Genomic DNA, 16,155 nt, shown 5'->3' on the forward strand with positions numbered 1-16,155 from the left:
ATGTATTTATTATTATTTTTTTTACAATTTAGATTTTTGTTATTTAAAAAATAAATAATTAGGAGCCCCGTTGGGGGGCTCTGGTGAAATATTAGGGGGTCTAAACAGAACAGTTTCACCTTTAAAACAAAGAAAAGAGATTGAGGACACCTTCTTATTTCTTATTTTCTGCAGCCTTAGCTTTGCAGTTTGAAAGGACAGGAATTTGAGGTTGTTCCCAGAAAAGTAATAAAAGGGAAATCTTCCAGGGACACTAATTCTGGTGACTGGGGGTGGGGTCTCCAAAGAATTCCCTTAATTTACCAGGATTTCTCCTCACTTCCTGTTCGGTTATGGGACAGAAAGTGAAGGGAAATCTCACCAATGGGACACAGTTTTTTTTTGCTTTGGACTTTATTTATACTAATTTTTATTGCAGATGTTTTTTTGCACATTATAATTTAAGCTTGTAATATTTTATTTTGGAGGCGCTGCACGCGATCGCATGTGGCCGGCGGGCACGCGCAACGGGTCCCCTGCCGTGCAGCGGGCATGCACGTGTGTGCCCTCTGGTGGCTCTTAAAGGGGAAAACAAACTTGTACGGGGTTTCGCCCAACAGTGCCATTCTACCGCATTATATACACGAGCCAGTCGGGAACTGGTTAATCTTTTTTGAGCACGGTGAAGAGGTGGAAGATCACTGATGGAGAAATGTGCATGAAGGGTTTTCACCATTATCGCACAAGTTTCTTTCTTTCTTTATTTTGGACATTTTCTTTGGATTTTCTTTCCACTTAATAAATATATCCATATAAGCAAATCTATAAATAAACCTTGCACTTGGTTTCATTGGAACGAAGACTGCTGCACCCTAATAAAACCTTAATACAAGATCCAAAATAATATATAACAAATATAAAAAAGTGCGCTGTCTCTTTAAATGATCATAATCTCATAAAGTGAATTTTTACACATAAACATGTGAGAAACTATAAAAATACTTTTTATTGAATCAATTATTGCACTTACAAGAATTCAAAAGCAGGCATTTTGTGTATCGCTGGCTTTTGTGTAACCTTATACAGCGAGCCGATGCATGATGATGTCACATAACTAGCCACGTCCAACGCGTTTCTCCATACAAGGCGTCCTCTGGAATTGAAGGTCTTCAATTCCAGAGGACGCCTTATACTGTATGGAGAAATGCGTTGGAGCTAGTGCAATTTTTTATATTTGTTAAATATATCAATATAGTTGGTGGATTTAAAGACACGTGTACTTTATGCATATATAAGAACTACCACAGCATGTGCCATCAGAGGGGTGGGGTCATCTGGTTACGTCACCGAGTGGCCCCGCTCAACAGCTGTCACAGCGAAAAGACAGCAGTCGGCGGGACGCTGCCCAAGGAGGCGGAGTATTATTATTATATTTTGGGGTCCGTTGGGCGGTGTGATCGATGATAGATTTACATCGCGGGACACTTTTTTTTATTTTTTAATAAAGGAATTGTGAAAAACTGTTTGTGTTTTTTTACTTTTTGACACTTTCTTGTTGAATGGGTAGGGGTAAAATATACCCAAATACCCATTCACATAGGAAGGGGGACAGGATCTTTTGGGGGGATTCCGATAAGCTCCCGCCTGCAGACCCCCACAACCACCGGGCAAGGATGTGGAGATGAGGCCCTGGTCCCCATCAACATGCTATTTTTTTTTTTGCCGTGGAGTTCCCCTTAAAATCCATGCTGTTTTTTTTCATAGATTTTTATCTATATTGCCACAATGTGGCTAATACATTAGTTGCAAGCAATTTTAAATTACATTTTTTCCTTTGGAAATGTAATTTTGCTGTGGGACTGTAAAACGCATCGACAGATGCGCCACTTTACAGGCAGACTAAGGGGGGACCCCCCCCCCCCCCCCAGGCAAGATATTTAAAGGAATATTTCATTTTTATTGTTTCACTTTAAGCATTCTTAAAATCACTGCTCCTGAAAAACTTCAGTTTTAAAAACGTATTTTTTGCATTGATCGTCGTGCCCTGGCCCCCATACACTTTTTAGGGCAATAACTTGCATATAAGCCTTTAAAATTAGCACTTTTCATTTTTCAAGTAGACTTTAAAGGGGTTTGCATACATTTTTTGTCTGTTCGCATGTTCTGGTGCAAACTAAACCTACTTGTCGGGATAGAAGAAAAAATGTATGGGGCAAAATACTGTCTAATTCTTAAAGCGGGGGTTCACCCTTAGAGGGCACTTTTCCCCCTTAGATTCCAGCTCGTTTTTACTAGGGGAATCGGCTATTTATTTTAAAATATGTGCAGTACTTACCCGTTTACGAGATGCATCCTCTCCGTCGCTTCCGGGTATGGGCTGCGGGAATGGGCGTTCCTTCTTGATTGACAGTCTTCCGAGAGGCTTCCGACGGTCGCATCCATCGCGTCACGATTTTCCGAAAGAAGCCGAACGTCGGTGCGCAGGCGCAGTATAGAGCTGCACCGACGTTCGGCTTCTTTCGGCTACGAGTGACGCGATGGATGCGACCGTCGGAAGCCTCTCGGAAGGCTGTCAATCAAGAAGGAACGCCCGCTCCCGAAGACCCATACCCGGAAGCGACGGAAGAAGATGCAGCTCGAAAACGGGTAAGTACTGCTCATATTTTAATACAAATAGCCGATTCCCCTAGACCGAACGAGCAGGAAGCTAAGGGGAGAAATTTTTTTTTTTTATAAATGGGTGAACTCCCGCTTTAATGAAGATCTGCTGCCCTCTGCCAGAAAGTTGTTGGGAAAAAGGTTTACCTTCCAACATGACAATGACCCAAAGCACACAGCAAAAATTACCACACAGTGGATAAAGGAAAAATATGTGACTGTCCTTACATGGCCTAGTCAGAGCACAGACTTACACCCCATTGAAAATCTGTGAAATGACTTGAAAACTGCACTCCACAAACGGTCACCAACAAATTTAACTGAACAAGAAGAGTTTGCAAATATTGCAGTCTGGATATGAAAAGTTAAAGCAAAGGGTGACAAAATATATAGTGTCAAATGAAAGTCCATAAAAAATATTCCACCAGTGCTAAAGAATTCACAGATTGTGACAATCCCTCCACCTTAAGTCTATCTGGGTACTCTAACCTTCCAGCATGGACCGCTGAATCACCAGGAAGTCATGCAAGCAGAATATAACATGGATCAGATGCCTCAGAAAACGTCTCCTAAATGCTGCTTAAGACTCCAGAAATGAGTGGTCTCCCTTTAAACTCAGCAGGCAGTGCAAGGTATGCAAATAGAAGAAAGGATCCAAGTGCTCTCGGTTGAAAATTTTTACAAACGTTTATTAAAAAATACACAGGGTACTCACATTATGGCCTAATAAAAACAGCATGTAGTGGTACTGAAAGGACTGTGGATAGTAGCGGGTGACGTCATATGTAGCTACCTCCCCCATACGCGTTACGTTCTTGACGGAACTTCCTAAGCGGGCTTTAAGAACGTAACGCGTACGGGGGAGGTAGCCAAGTATGACGTCACCCGCTGCTATCCACAGTCCTTTCAGTACCACTACATGCTGTTTTTATTCGGCCATAATGTTTAACCACTTAAGGACCGCCTCCTGCAGATATACGTCAGCAGAATGGCACAGCTGGGCACAAGCATGTACCTGTACGTCCTCTTTAGGTGCCCAGCCGTGGGTCGCAGGCACGCGCCCGCGACCTGGTCCGAAGCTCCGTGACCGCGGGACCCGATCGCCGCTGGAGTCCCGCGATCGGCCCCCGGAGCTGAAGAACGAGGAGAGCTGTGTGTAAACACAGCTTCCCCGTTCTTCACTGTGGCGCCGTCATTGATCGTGTGTTCCCTGATATAGGGAAACACGATCAATGATGTCACACATCCAGCCCCGCCCCCTACAGTTAGAAACACCAATGAGGTCACACTTAACCCCTTCAGCGCCCCCTAGTGGTTAACTCCCAAACTGCAATTGTCATTTTCACAGTAAACAATGCATTTTTTGCTGTGAAAATGACAATGGTCCCAAAAATGTGTCAAAATTGTCCGATGTGTCCGCCATAATGTCGCGGTCACAAAAAAAAATAAAAAATAAAAAAAAAATAAAAAAATCGCCGCCATTAGTAGTAAAAAATAAATTAAGAAAAATGCAATAAAACTATCCCCTATTTTGTAAACACTATAAATTTTGCGTAAACCAAATCGATAAACGCTTATTGTGATTTTTTTTACCAAAATAGGTAGAATAATACGTATCGGCATAAACTGAGGAATTTTTTTTTTTTATATATATATATATATATATATATATTTTTGGGGGATATTTAGTATAGCAAAAAGGAAAAAATATTGCATTCTTTTCCAAAATTGTCGCTCTATTTTTGTTTATAGCGCAAAAAATTAAAACCGCAGAGGTGATCAAATACCACCAAAAGAAAGCTCTATTTGTGGGGAAAAAAGGACGCCAATTTTGTTTGGGAGCCATGTCGCACGACCGCGCAATTGTCAGTTAAAGCGACGCAGTGCCGAATCGCAAAAACTGACCGGGTCCTTTACCTGCATTTTGGTCCGGGTCTTAAGTGGTTAATGGTAGGTTCATTTTACCAGTGAGAGAATAAAAAAAAAAATCCAGAAAAATGTATTTCAAAAAAAGTTAGAAATTGATTTGCATTTTAATGAGTGAAATAAGTATTTGACCCCTTCGCAAAACATGACTTAGTACTTGGTGGCAAAATCTTTGTTCTCCAAGTAACTCGAACCTTCAGCTCCCTCCACATATTTTCATTGGGATTAAGGTCTGGAGACTGGCTAGGCCACTCCAGAACCTTAATATGCTTCTTCTTGAGCCACTCCTTTGTTGAAATGGCCATGTGTTTTGGGTCATTGTCATGTTGGAACACCCATCCACGACCCATTTTCAATGCCCTGGCTGAGGGAAGGAGGTTCTCACCCAAGACTTAACGGTACATGGCCTTGTCCTTTGTCACTTTGATGAGGTTTTCCTGTCCCCTTAGCAGAAAAACATCCCCAAAGCATAATGTTTCCACATTTATGTTTGACGGTGGGGATGGTGTTCTTGGGGGTCAAAGGTAGCATTCCTCCTCCTCCAAACACGGCGAGTTGAGTTGATGCCAAAGAGCTAGATTTTGGTCTCACCTGGACACAACACTCTTACCTAGTTCTCTTCTGAATCATTCAGATGTTCATTAGCAAACTTCAGACGGGCCTGTACATGTGCTTTCTGGAGCAGGGGGACCTTGCGGGCACTGGAGGATTTTAGTCCTTCACGGCATGTTACCAATGTTTTCTCCTGTGTAGTATTGGGCCAATTCTTCACCGTTCTCATGTTCATTAAAACTCCACAAGGTGAGATCTTGGATGGAGCCCCAGACCGAGGGACATTAACAGTTATTTTGTGTTTCTTTCATTTGCGATTACCAAGCTGCTTGGCGATGGTCTTGTGGCCCATTCCAGCCTTGTGTAGGTCTACAATCTTGTCCCTGACATCCTTGGACAGCTCTATGGTCTTGGTCATGGTGGAGACATTGGAATCTGATTGATTACTTCTGTGGACAGGTGCCTTCTGTACAGGTAACAAGCGCAGATTGGGAGCACTCATTTCAAGAGAGTGCTCCTGATCTCAGCTTGTTGTCTGTATAGAAGGCACCTGGGAGATCTTTCTGATTGATAGGGGATCAAATACTTATTTCATTCATTAAAATGCAAATCAATTTATAATTTTTTTTAAATGTGTTTTTCTGAATATTTCTGTTGTTATTCTGTCTCCCACTGTTAAAATAAACCTACCATTAAAATGATAAACTATTCATTTCTTTGTCGGTGGGCAAATGTACAAAATCAGCAGGGGATCAAATATTTTTTTCCCTTACTGTGTCCACCACGTTCTGTAGCGAGGACGTGATATGGTAACGCGCTGAATTTGCCCTATCTCCGGCTGTATGGGTACTCTCTGTACTAGTGTGTCCTCTCTGGACTAGTGTGTCCTCTCTGGACTAGCGTGTCCTCTCTGGACTAGCGTGTCCTCTCTGGACTAGCGTGTCCTCTCTGGAGTGTAGTGATAAGGAATATGATCAGTGCAGTGTATGAGGCGTCACCCAGCACAGAAGATAAATGAGGCCGCCTGTGTCTGGGCCCTTCTTTCCGACAGTGTATACAATAACCGTCCCTTCCTTCCAGGCCCGTCACTCTAGCACAGGTCATGTCCCCCTACTTCTCGGTCCCCCACCTTCCAGATCCTTCTCTCTGGCATAGGCCATTTCTCTTTCCTTTCAGGTCCATCTCCCTAGCACAGGTCATGCCCTCTCCTTCCAGGTCCTTCTCCCTAGCACAGGCCTTGTCACCCTACTTCCAGGTGCTTTTCTCTGGCATAGGCCATGTCCCTTTCCTTCCAGGTTCATCTCCCTAGCCCAGGCCATGTCCCCCTCCTTCCAGGTCCTTCTCCCTAGCACAGGCCATGCCCCCTTCCTTCCATGTCAATCTTTAGAGCACAGCCCACGTCCCCCACCTTTCAGGTCTTTCTCTCTAGCACAGGCCATGCCCCCCACCTTCCAAGTCCTAATCCCTAGCACAGGCCATGCCCCCCACCTTCCAAGTCCTAATCCCTAGCACAGGCCACGTCCCCCACCTTCCAGGTCCTTCTCCCTAGCACAGGCCATGTCCCCCTCCTTCCAGGTCCTTCTCCCTAGCCCAGGCCATGTCCCCCCCCTTCCAGGTCCTTCTCCCTAGAACAGGCCATGCCCCCTCCTTCCAGGTCCTTCTCCCTAGCACAGGCCACGTCCCTCTCCCTCCAGGTCCTTCTCCTTAGCACAGGCCATGTCCCCCACCTTCCAGGTCCTTCTCCCTAGCACAGGCCATGTCCTCTCCTTCCAGGTCCTTCTCCCTAGCACAGGCCATACCTCTCCTTCCAGGTCCTTCTCCCTAGCACAGGCCATGCCCTCTCCTTCCAGGTCATACTCCCTAGCAAGGCCATGTCCCTCACCTTTAAGGTCCTTCTCCCTAGCACAGACCATTTTCCCCACCGTCCAGGTCCTTCTCCCTAGCACAGGCCATGCCCCCCACCTTCCAGGTCCTTCCCTCTAGCACAGGCCATGTCCCCCACCGTCCAGGTCCTTATCCCTAGCACAGGCCATGTCCCCCACCTTCCAGGTCCTTCTCCCTAGCACAGGCCATGTCCCCCACCTTCCAGGTCCTTCTCCCTAGCACAGACCATGTCCCTCACCTTCCAGGTCCTTCTCCCTAGCACAGACCATGTCCCTCTCCTTCCAGGTCCTTCTCCCTAGCACAGGCCATTTGCCCCACCTTCCAGGTCCTTCTCCCTCTAGCACAGGCCATGTCCCTAGCCTTCCAGGTCCTTCTCCCTCTAGCACAGGCCATGTCCCTCACCTTCCAGGTCCTTCTCCCCAACACAGGCCATGTTTCTCACCTTCCAGGTCCTTCCCTCTAGCACAGGCCATGTCCCTCACCTTTCAGGTCCTTCTCCCTAGCACAGGCCATGTGCCCCACCTTCCAGGTCCTTCTCCCTCTAGCACAGGCCATGTCCCTAGCCTTCCAGGTCCTTCTCCCTCTAGCACAGGCCCTGTCCCTCACCTTCCAGGTCCTTCTCCCTAACACAGGCCATGTTCCTCACCTTCCAGGTCCTTTCCTCTAGCACAGGCCATGCCCCCCCCACCTTCCAGGTCCTTCCCTCTAGCACAGGCCATGTCCCTCACCTTTCAGGTCCTTCTCCTTAGCACAGGCCATGTCCCCCACCTTCCAGGTCCTTCTCCCTAGCACAGACCAAGTCCCCAGCCTTTCAGGTCCTTCTCTCTACCACAGGCCATGTCCTTCTCCCTAGCACAGGCCATGTCCCCAGCCTTCCAGGTCCTTCTCCCTAGCACAGGCCATGTCCCCAGCCTTCCAGGTCCTTCTCCCTAGCACAGGCCGTGTCCCCAGCCTTCCAGGTCCTTCTCTCTAGCACAGGCCATGTCCTCCACCTTCCAGGTCCTTCTCTCTAGCACAGGCCATGTCCCTCACCTTTCAGGTCCTTCTCCCTAGCGCAGGCCATGTCCTCCACCTTCCAGGTCTTTCTCCCTAGCACAGACCATCTCCCCCCCCTTCCAGGTCCTTCTCCCTAGCACAGACCATCTCCCCCCCCTTCCAGGTCCTTCTCCCTAGCACAGGCCATGTCCCCCACCGCCCAGGTCCTTCTCCCTAGCACAGGCCATGTCCTCCACCTTCCAGGTCCTTCTCCCTAGCACAGACCATGTCCTCCACCTTCCAGGTCCTTCTCCCTAGCACAGACCATGTCCTCCACCTTCCAGGTCCTTCTCCCTAGCACAGACCATGTCCCCCACCGCCCAGGTCCTTCTCCATAGCACAGGCCATGTCCTCCACCTTCCAGGTCCTTCTCCCTAGCACAGACCATGTCCCCCCACCTTCCAGGTCCTTCTCCCTAGCACAGACCATGTCCCCCACCTTCCAGGTCCTTCTCCCTAGCACAGACCATGTCCCCCACCTTCCAGGTCCTTCTCCCTAGCACAGGCCATGTCCCCCCACCTTCCAGGTCCTTCTCCCTAGCACAGACCATGTCCCCCCAACCTTCCAGGTCCTTCTCCCTAGCACAGGCCATGTCCTCCACCTTCCAGGTCCTTCTTCCTAGCACAGGCCACGTCCCTCTCCTTCCAGGTCCTTCTCCCTAGCACAGGCCATGTCCCCCACCTTCTAGGTCCTTCTCCCTAGCACAGGCCATGTCCTCCACCCTAGCACAGGCCATGTCCTCCACCTTCCAGGTCCTTCTCCCTAGCACAGGCCATGTCTTCCACCTTCCATGTCCTTTTCCCTAGCACAGGCCATGTCCCCCACCTTCCAGGTCCTCCTCCCTAGCACAGGCCATGTCCCCCACCTTCCAGATCCTTTTCCCTAGCACAGGCCATATCCCTCTCCTTCCAGGTCCTTCTCCCTAGCACAGGCCATGTTCCCCACCTTCCAGGTCCTTCTCCCTAGCACAGGCCATGTCCTCTCCTTCCAGGTCCTTCTCCCTAGCACAGGCCATGTCCCCCACCTTCCAGGTCCTTTTCCCTAGCACAGGCCACGTCCCTCTCCTTCCAGGTCCTTCTCCCTAGCACAGGCCATGTCCTCCACCTTCCAGGTCCTTCTCCCTAGCACAGGCCACGTCCCTCACCTTTCAGGTCCTTCTCCCTAGCACAGACCACGTCCCTCACCTTTCAGGTCCTTCTCCCTAGCACAGACCATGTCCTCCACCTTCCAGGTCCTTCTCCCTAGCACAGGCCACGTCCCTCACCTTCCAGGTCCTTCTCCCTAGCACAGGCCATGTCCCCCTCCTTCCAGGTCCTTCTCCCTAGCCCAGGCCATGTCCCCCCCCCTTCCAGGTCCTTCTCCCTAGAACAGGCCATGCCCCCTCCTTCCAGGTCCTTCTCCCTAGCACAGGCCACGTCCCTCTCCCTCCAGGTCCTTCTCCTTAGCACAGGCCATGTCCCCCACCTTCCAGGTCCTTCTCCCTAGCACAGGCCATGTCCTCTCCTTCCAGGTCCTTCTCCCTAGCACAGGCCATGCCCTCTCCTTCCAGGTCATACTCCCTAGCAAGGCCATGTCCCTCACCTTTAAGGTCCTTCTCCCTAGCACAGGCCATGCCTCTCCTTCCAGGTCCTACTCCCTAGCAAGGCCATGTCCCTCACCTTTAAGGTCCTTCTCCCTAGCACAGACCATTTTCCCCACCGTCCAGGTCCTTCTCCCTAGCACAGGCCATGCCCCCCACCTTCCAGGTCCTTCCCTCTAGCACAGGCCATGTCCCCCACCGTCCAGGTCCTTATCCCTAGCACAGGCCATGTCCCCCACCTTCCAGGTCCTTCTCCCTAGCACAGACCATGTCCCTCACCTTCCAGGTCCTTCTCCCTAGCACAGACCATGTCCCTCTCCTTCCAGGTCCTTCTCCCTAGCACAGGCCATTTGCCCCACCTTCCAGGTCCTTCTCCCTCTAGCACAGGCCATGTCCCTAGCCTTCCAGGTCCTTCTCCCTCTAGCACAGGCCATGTCCCTCACCTTCCAGGTCCTTCTCCCTAACACAGGCCATGTTCCTCACCTTCCAGGTCCTTTCCTCTAGCACAGGCCATGCCCCCACCTTCCAGGTCCTTCCCTCTAGCACAGGCCATGTCCCTCACCTTTCAGGTCCTTCTCCCTAGCACAGGCCATGTGCCCCACCTTCCAGGTCCTTCTCCCTCTAGCACAGGCCATGTCCCTAGCCTTCCAGGTCCTTCTCCCTCTAGCACAGGCCATGTCCCTCACCTTCCAGGTCCTTCTCCCTAACACAGGCCATGTTCCTCACCTTCCAGGTCCTTTCCTCTAGCACAGGCCATGCCCCCCCCACCTTCCAGGTCCTTCCCTCTAGCACAGGCCATGTCCCTCACCTTTCAGGTCCTTCTCCTTAGCACAGGCCATGTCCCCCACCTTCCAGGTCCTTCTCCCTAGCACAGACCAAGTCCCCAGCCTTTCAGGTCCTTCTCTCTACCACAGGCCATGTCCTTCTCCCTAGCACAGGCCATGTCCCCAGCCTTCCAGGTCCTTCTCCCTAGCACAGGCCATGTCCCCAGCCTTCCAGGTCCTTCTCCCTAGCACAGGCCGTGTCCCCAGCCTTCCAGGTCCTTCTCTCTAGCACAGGCCATGTCCTCCACCTTCCAGGTCCTTCTCTCTAGCACAGGCCATGTCCCTCACCTTTCAGGTCCTTCTCCCTAGCGCAGGCCATGTCCTCCACCTTCCAGGTCTTTCTCCCTAGCACAGACCATCTCCCCCCCTTCCAGGTCTTTCTCCCTAGCACAGACCATCTCCCCCCCCTTCCAGGTCCTTCTCCCTAGCACAGGCCATGTCCCCCACCGCCCAGGTCCTTCTCCCTAGCACAGGCCATGTCCTCCACCTTCCAGGTCCTTCTCCCTTGCACAGACCATGTCCTCCACCTTCCAGGTCCTTCTCCCTAGCACAGACCATGTCCTCCACCTTCCAGGTCCTTCTCCCTAGCACAGACCATGTCCTCCACCTTCCAGGTCCTTCTCCCTAGCACAGACCATGTCCCCCACCGCCCAGGTCCTTCTCCATAGCACAGGCCATGTCCTCCACCTTCCAGGTCCTTCTCCCTAGCACAGACCATGTCCCCCCACCTTCCAGGTCCTTCTCCCTAGCACAGACCATGTCCCCCACCTTCCAGGTCCTTCTCCCTAGCACAGACCATGTCCCCCACCTTCCAGGTCCTTCTCCCTAGCACAGGCCATGTCCCCCCACCTTCCAGGTCCTTCTCCCTAGCACAGACCATGTCCCCCCCACCTTCCAGGTCGTTCTCCCTAGCACAGGCCATGTCCCCCACCTTCCAGGTCCTTCTCCCTAGCACAGGCCATGTCCTCCATCTTCCATGTCCTCCACCCTAGCACAGGCCATGTCCTCCACCTTCCAGGTCCTTCTCCCTAGCACAGGCCATGTCCCTCTCCTTCCAGGTCCTTCTCCCTAGCACAGGCCATGTCCTCCACCTTCCAGGTCCTTCTCCCTAGCACAGGCCACGTCCCTCTCCTTCCAGGTCCTTCTTCCTAGCACAGGCCACGTCCCTCTCCTTCCAGGTCCTTCTCCCTAGCACAGGCCATGTCCCCCACCTTCCAGGTCCTTCTCCCTAGCACAGGCCATGTCCTCCACCCTAGCACAGGCCATGTCCTCCACCTTCCAGGTCCTTCTCCCTAGCACAGGCCATGTCTTCCACCTTCCATGTCCTTTTCCCTAGCACAGGCCATGTCCCCCACCTTCCAGGTCCTCCTCCCTAGCACAGGCCATGTCCCCCACCTTCCAGATCCTTTTCCCTAGCACAGGCCATGTCCCTCTCCTTCCAGGTCCTTCTCCCTAGCACAGGCCATGTTCCCCACCTTCCAGGTCCTTCTCCCTAGCACAGGCCATGTTCCCCACCTTCCAGGTCCTTCTCCCTAGCACAGGCCATGTCCTTTCCTTCCAGGTCCTTCTCCCTAGCACAGGCCATGTCCCCCACCTTCCAGGTCCTTTTCCCTAGCACAGGCCACGTCCCTCTCCTTCCAGGTCCTTCTCCCTAGCACAGGCCATGTCCTCCACCTTCCAGGTCCTTCTCCCTAGCACAGGCCACGTCCCTCACCTTTCAGGTCCTTCTCCCTAGCACAGACCATGTCCTCCACCTTCCAGGTCCTTCTCCCTAGCACAGGCCACGTCCCTCACCTTCCAGGTCCTTCTCCCTAGCACAGGCCACGTCCCCCACCTTCCAGGTCCTTCTCTCTAGCACAGGCCACGTCCCTCTCCTTGCGGGTCCTTCTCCCTAGGACGTGCCTTATCCCTTCCCTTGCCTTGCCTTGCCTCCTAAGACCTAAACCTTTCAAACGGCACGACAATCTGAATACAGTAGATAAGGTGCAGATACTCCCCGCCCCCTCCAACACAATAGCCAACGGTTAGTGTCTCCGTCACCCCTCCCTCCACCAATCAGAAGGAAGTCTCCGGTGTGCGTGCTCTATCGAAGCACTGGAGTGGGCGGGGAAGGTGTGCTGTGTGCGGATAGTGGAGGATCTCGTCAGTCGGGTCGCGGCGGCGGTGGTGAGTGCAGACCAGACCGGGGAACACTGGAGTCGTCATCGCTCTTCTCCTCTGAGGGTGGAACCAGCTGCGGGGGGCGCCATGCTACCGGAGAATGGAAGCCGATCAAGATGTGTCTCTTAGAGAGCAGCTCTTCCATGACTGGGTCCGGGAATGCATAGTGAGTACCGGGCTGGAATGCGGGTGTGGGGGGAGAACCGGCTCGGTTGGGGGACTATTCTGGGAGAGGTGTTCGGTGATCGTAGTGTGAAGGGGGGTGTCACCTGTGGATCACTAAACTCTCCACCAATGGAGGTCAGGACACAGGACCTTCCTATACTTCACTATGGTAGGGGGATCCGGAGCACCACACTCCATGGGGGGGGGGGGGGGGAGTAGGGTAATGACAACCCCCCCCCCCCCCCCAAAACAATTCTATCTTGAGACCCTGGAAAATAAAATGGTGACAGTTGCAATTTGTGAAGTCACGTGATATTTGCATCGTTATTTATCAAACGCATTTTCAAGAAAAATTATGTTAAAGTGAGTTTTAGTGCAAAGAAGTACAATATTGTGCCCAATTCTTTATAAAATATAAAAATGGGGTTACATTGAGTAAATATATAACTGTATCCAGTCTTACAATTGAACATTTCTGTCGGATCTCACGGAAAAATGTGCGCCCCCCCCCCCCAAATCCTCCACAGGCCACGCTTTTATTGGCATCATCCGTTTAGGATAAACCATGAACTCCTAGAATTCTTCCTATCTCTCCGACATTCGCATCGTCAATCTTTACATGCACATGATCACTCTATGCTGTCCTTTTTTTTGGGGGGGTGCTTTAAGTTTTTTTTTATTATTATTTTATACATTTTTTTTTTTTCCTTTTTTATTGCCATGACAGTGATGGCAAACCTTGGCACTCCAGATGTTTTGGAACTACATTTCCCATGATGCTCAACTACACTGCAGAGTGCATGAGCATCGTGGAAAATGTAGTTCCAAAACATCTGGGGTGCCAAGGTTCGCCATCAATGTCCTATGTAATAGCATAGGCAGATGACAGGTCCTCTTTATGGAGACATTGGGTATCTATTGGACCAAAGGTCTCCAAACTTTCTAAACAAAGGGCCAGTTTACTGTCCTTCAGATTTTATGGGGGCCGGACTGTGGTCAATGGGATTAAACAATGCCCCATCATTGGTTTTAGTGGAAGGAATAGTGCCCCATCCTTAGGAGGGCTGGACTGTGGCCAGTGGGAGTTGAAAAGGTTTCCGACATCAGTGGGAAACATAATACCCCATTGTTTGTTTCAGTGAGAGTAATTGCGCCCCATTATTGGTGTAACTGGGAGGAATTGAGCCCCATCGTTGGTGTCATTGACAAGAATTGTACTCCATCACTGATGTTATTGGGCCCCATCCTTGGTGTCATTGAGAGGAATTGTGCCCCATCCTTGGTGTCATGGAGAGGAATTGTGCCCCCATCACTGAGGTTATAGGGCCCCATTGTTGGTGTCATTGAGAGGAATTGTGCCCCATCCTTGGTGTCATGGAGAGGAATTGTGCCCCCATCACTGATGTTATTGGGCCCCATTGTTGGTGTCATTGAGAGGAATTGTGCCCCATCCTTGGTGTCATTGAGAGGAATTGTGCCCCATAACTGATGTTATTGTGCCCCATCCTTGGTGTCGTGGAGAGGAATTGTGCCCCCATAACTGATGTTATTGAGCCCCATCGTTGGTGTTATTGAGAGGAAATGTGCCCTCTTGCAGACATCAGTGGGAAAAATAATACCCCATTGTTTGTTTCAGTGAGAGTAATTGCACCCCATTATTGGTGTAACTGGGAGGAATTGAGCCCCATCGTTGGTGTCATTGACAAGAATTGTACTCCATCACTGATGTTATTGGGCCCCATCCTTGGTGTCATTGAGAGGAATTGTGCCCCATCACTGATGTTATTGGGCCCCCTTGTTGGTGTCATTGAGAGGAATTGTGCCCCATCACTGATGTTATTGGGCCCCCTTGTTGGTGTCATTGAGAGGAATTGTGCCCCATCCTTGTGTCATGGAGAGGAATTGTGCCCCCATCACTGATGTTATTGGGCCCCATTGTTGGTGTCGTGGAGAGGAATTGTGCCTCCATCACTGAAGTTATTGGGCCCCCTTGTTGGTGTCATTGAGAGGAATTGTGCCCCCATCACTGATGTTAATTCTCCCCATCGTTGGTGTTATTGAGAGGAAATGTGCCCTCTTGCAGACATCAGTGGGAAAAATAATACCCCATTGTTTCAGTAAGAGTAATTGCGCGGCCCCATTATTGGTGTAACTGGGAGGAATTGAGCCCCATCGTTGGTGTCATTGACAAGAATTGTACTCCATCACTGATGTTATTGGGCCCCATCTTTGGTGTCATTGAGAGAAATTGTGCCCCATCCTTGGTGTCATTGAGAGGAATTGTGCCCCCATAACTGATGTTATTGGTGTCATTGAGAGGAATTGTGCCCCATCCTTGGTGTCATTGGGCCCCATTGTTGGTGTCATTGAAAGGAATTGTGCCCCATCACTGATGTTATTGGGCACCATTGTTGGTGTCATTGAAAGGAATTGTGCCCCCATCACTGATGTTATTGGGCACCATTGTTGGTGTCATTGAAAGGAATTGTGCCCCATCACTGATGTTATTGGGCACCATTGTTGGTGTTATTGAGAGGAATTGTGCCCTCTTCATTGGTGTGAGTGGATGGGAATTGACCCATTGTTGGTATTAGTGGATGAAATAGTGCCAAGGGCCAGATGAAAGCAAGCAAGGTGCTGCATCAGTTTGGAGACCACTGTATTAGACCCCCAACTGTCTCCCCTGCCCTCCGGTTCTACGATTCCAGCACGGATCATGTTTGAATAGCCAAGGAATGATGGCTGTGACCCCGGAAGTGACAAAATACACACCGCTTGCAGGTGGGAATAGATGTTCCCCCAAGTTCCTCCAGGGAGCTGTGGAATAGAAGAGCCCCGGAAACACTGCATGTGCTGCCGGTGGGGGAAGGGGACTGTAAAAGCAATCGGGTGGCTCCAAGGCCATCTGATCACTTTTATCAGAAACCCTTCTCTGGCTCAAGGTCACATTTGCAGCAGCCGTGAGCGGATTTAGGTCCCTTTCACATTGTCGTGACGCAAAAGTCGTGTGGATGAAATTTTGCAGCGATTTCAGTGAATGCCTGTGTAAACGTGAGGTCTGTGGACCTCACCTGGCACCAAAGTAGTACAGAGACTACTTTGAAGTCGGCGCGATGTGCAGTCGCACAAATATGAATGGTTATCATTGGGGATCATAGGGTACAACTTGTCATGCCACTCTGTCCAAAGTTGCAGGAAAAGTGTGTGAAAGGGGCCTTAACCATTTTTCTACTATGCTGTTTACAAACGTACCTTGGCGATTTACCTTCACTGAGCTTTATTTATAGTAGACATGTCCATAGACCGTTTTGGCGCTTGTGTTTATACATGTTGCGATGCGCTGACATGTAACACGCTGGTATGTACAGCTCCTATTGAAAAATGATTTTACAA

General features: G+C 50.4%; 1 protein-coding gene across 1 annotated transcript in view; it reads left to right on the forward strand.

Annotated features, from left to right (window-relative positions):
• The first annotated feature begins 12,535 nt into the window (after positions 1–12,535).
• LMBR1L (limb development membrane protein 1 like) overlaps positions 12,536–16,155 on the forward strand; it is a 98,953-nt gene continuing 95,333 nt past the window's right edge. The window contains exon 1 of the mRNA XM_040341163.1: positions 12,536–12,763. Within this exon, the coding sequence (XP_040197097.1) occupies positions 12,698–12,763 (66 nt within the window). The 5' untranslated portion in view covers positions 12,536–12,697. The remainder of the gene's footprint in view (positions 12,764–16,155) is intronic.

This window comes from Rana temporaria, chromosome 2 (assembly GCF_905171775.1).
Source record: "Rana temporaria chromosome 2, aRanTem1.1, whole genome shotgun sequence".
NCBI lineage: Eukaryota > Metazoa > Chordata > Amphibia > Anura > Ranidae > Rana > Rana temporaria.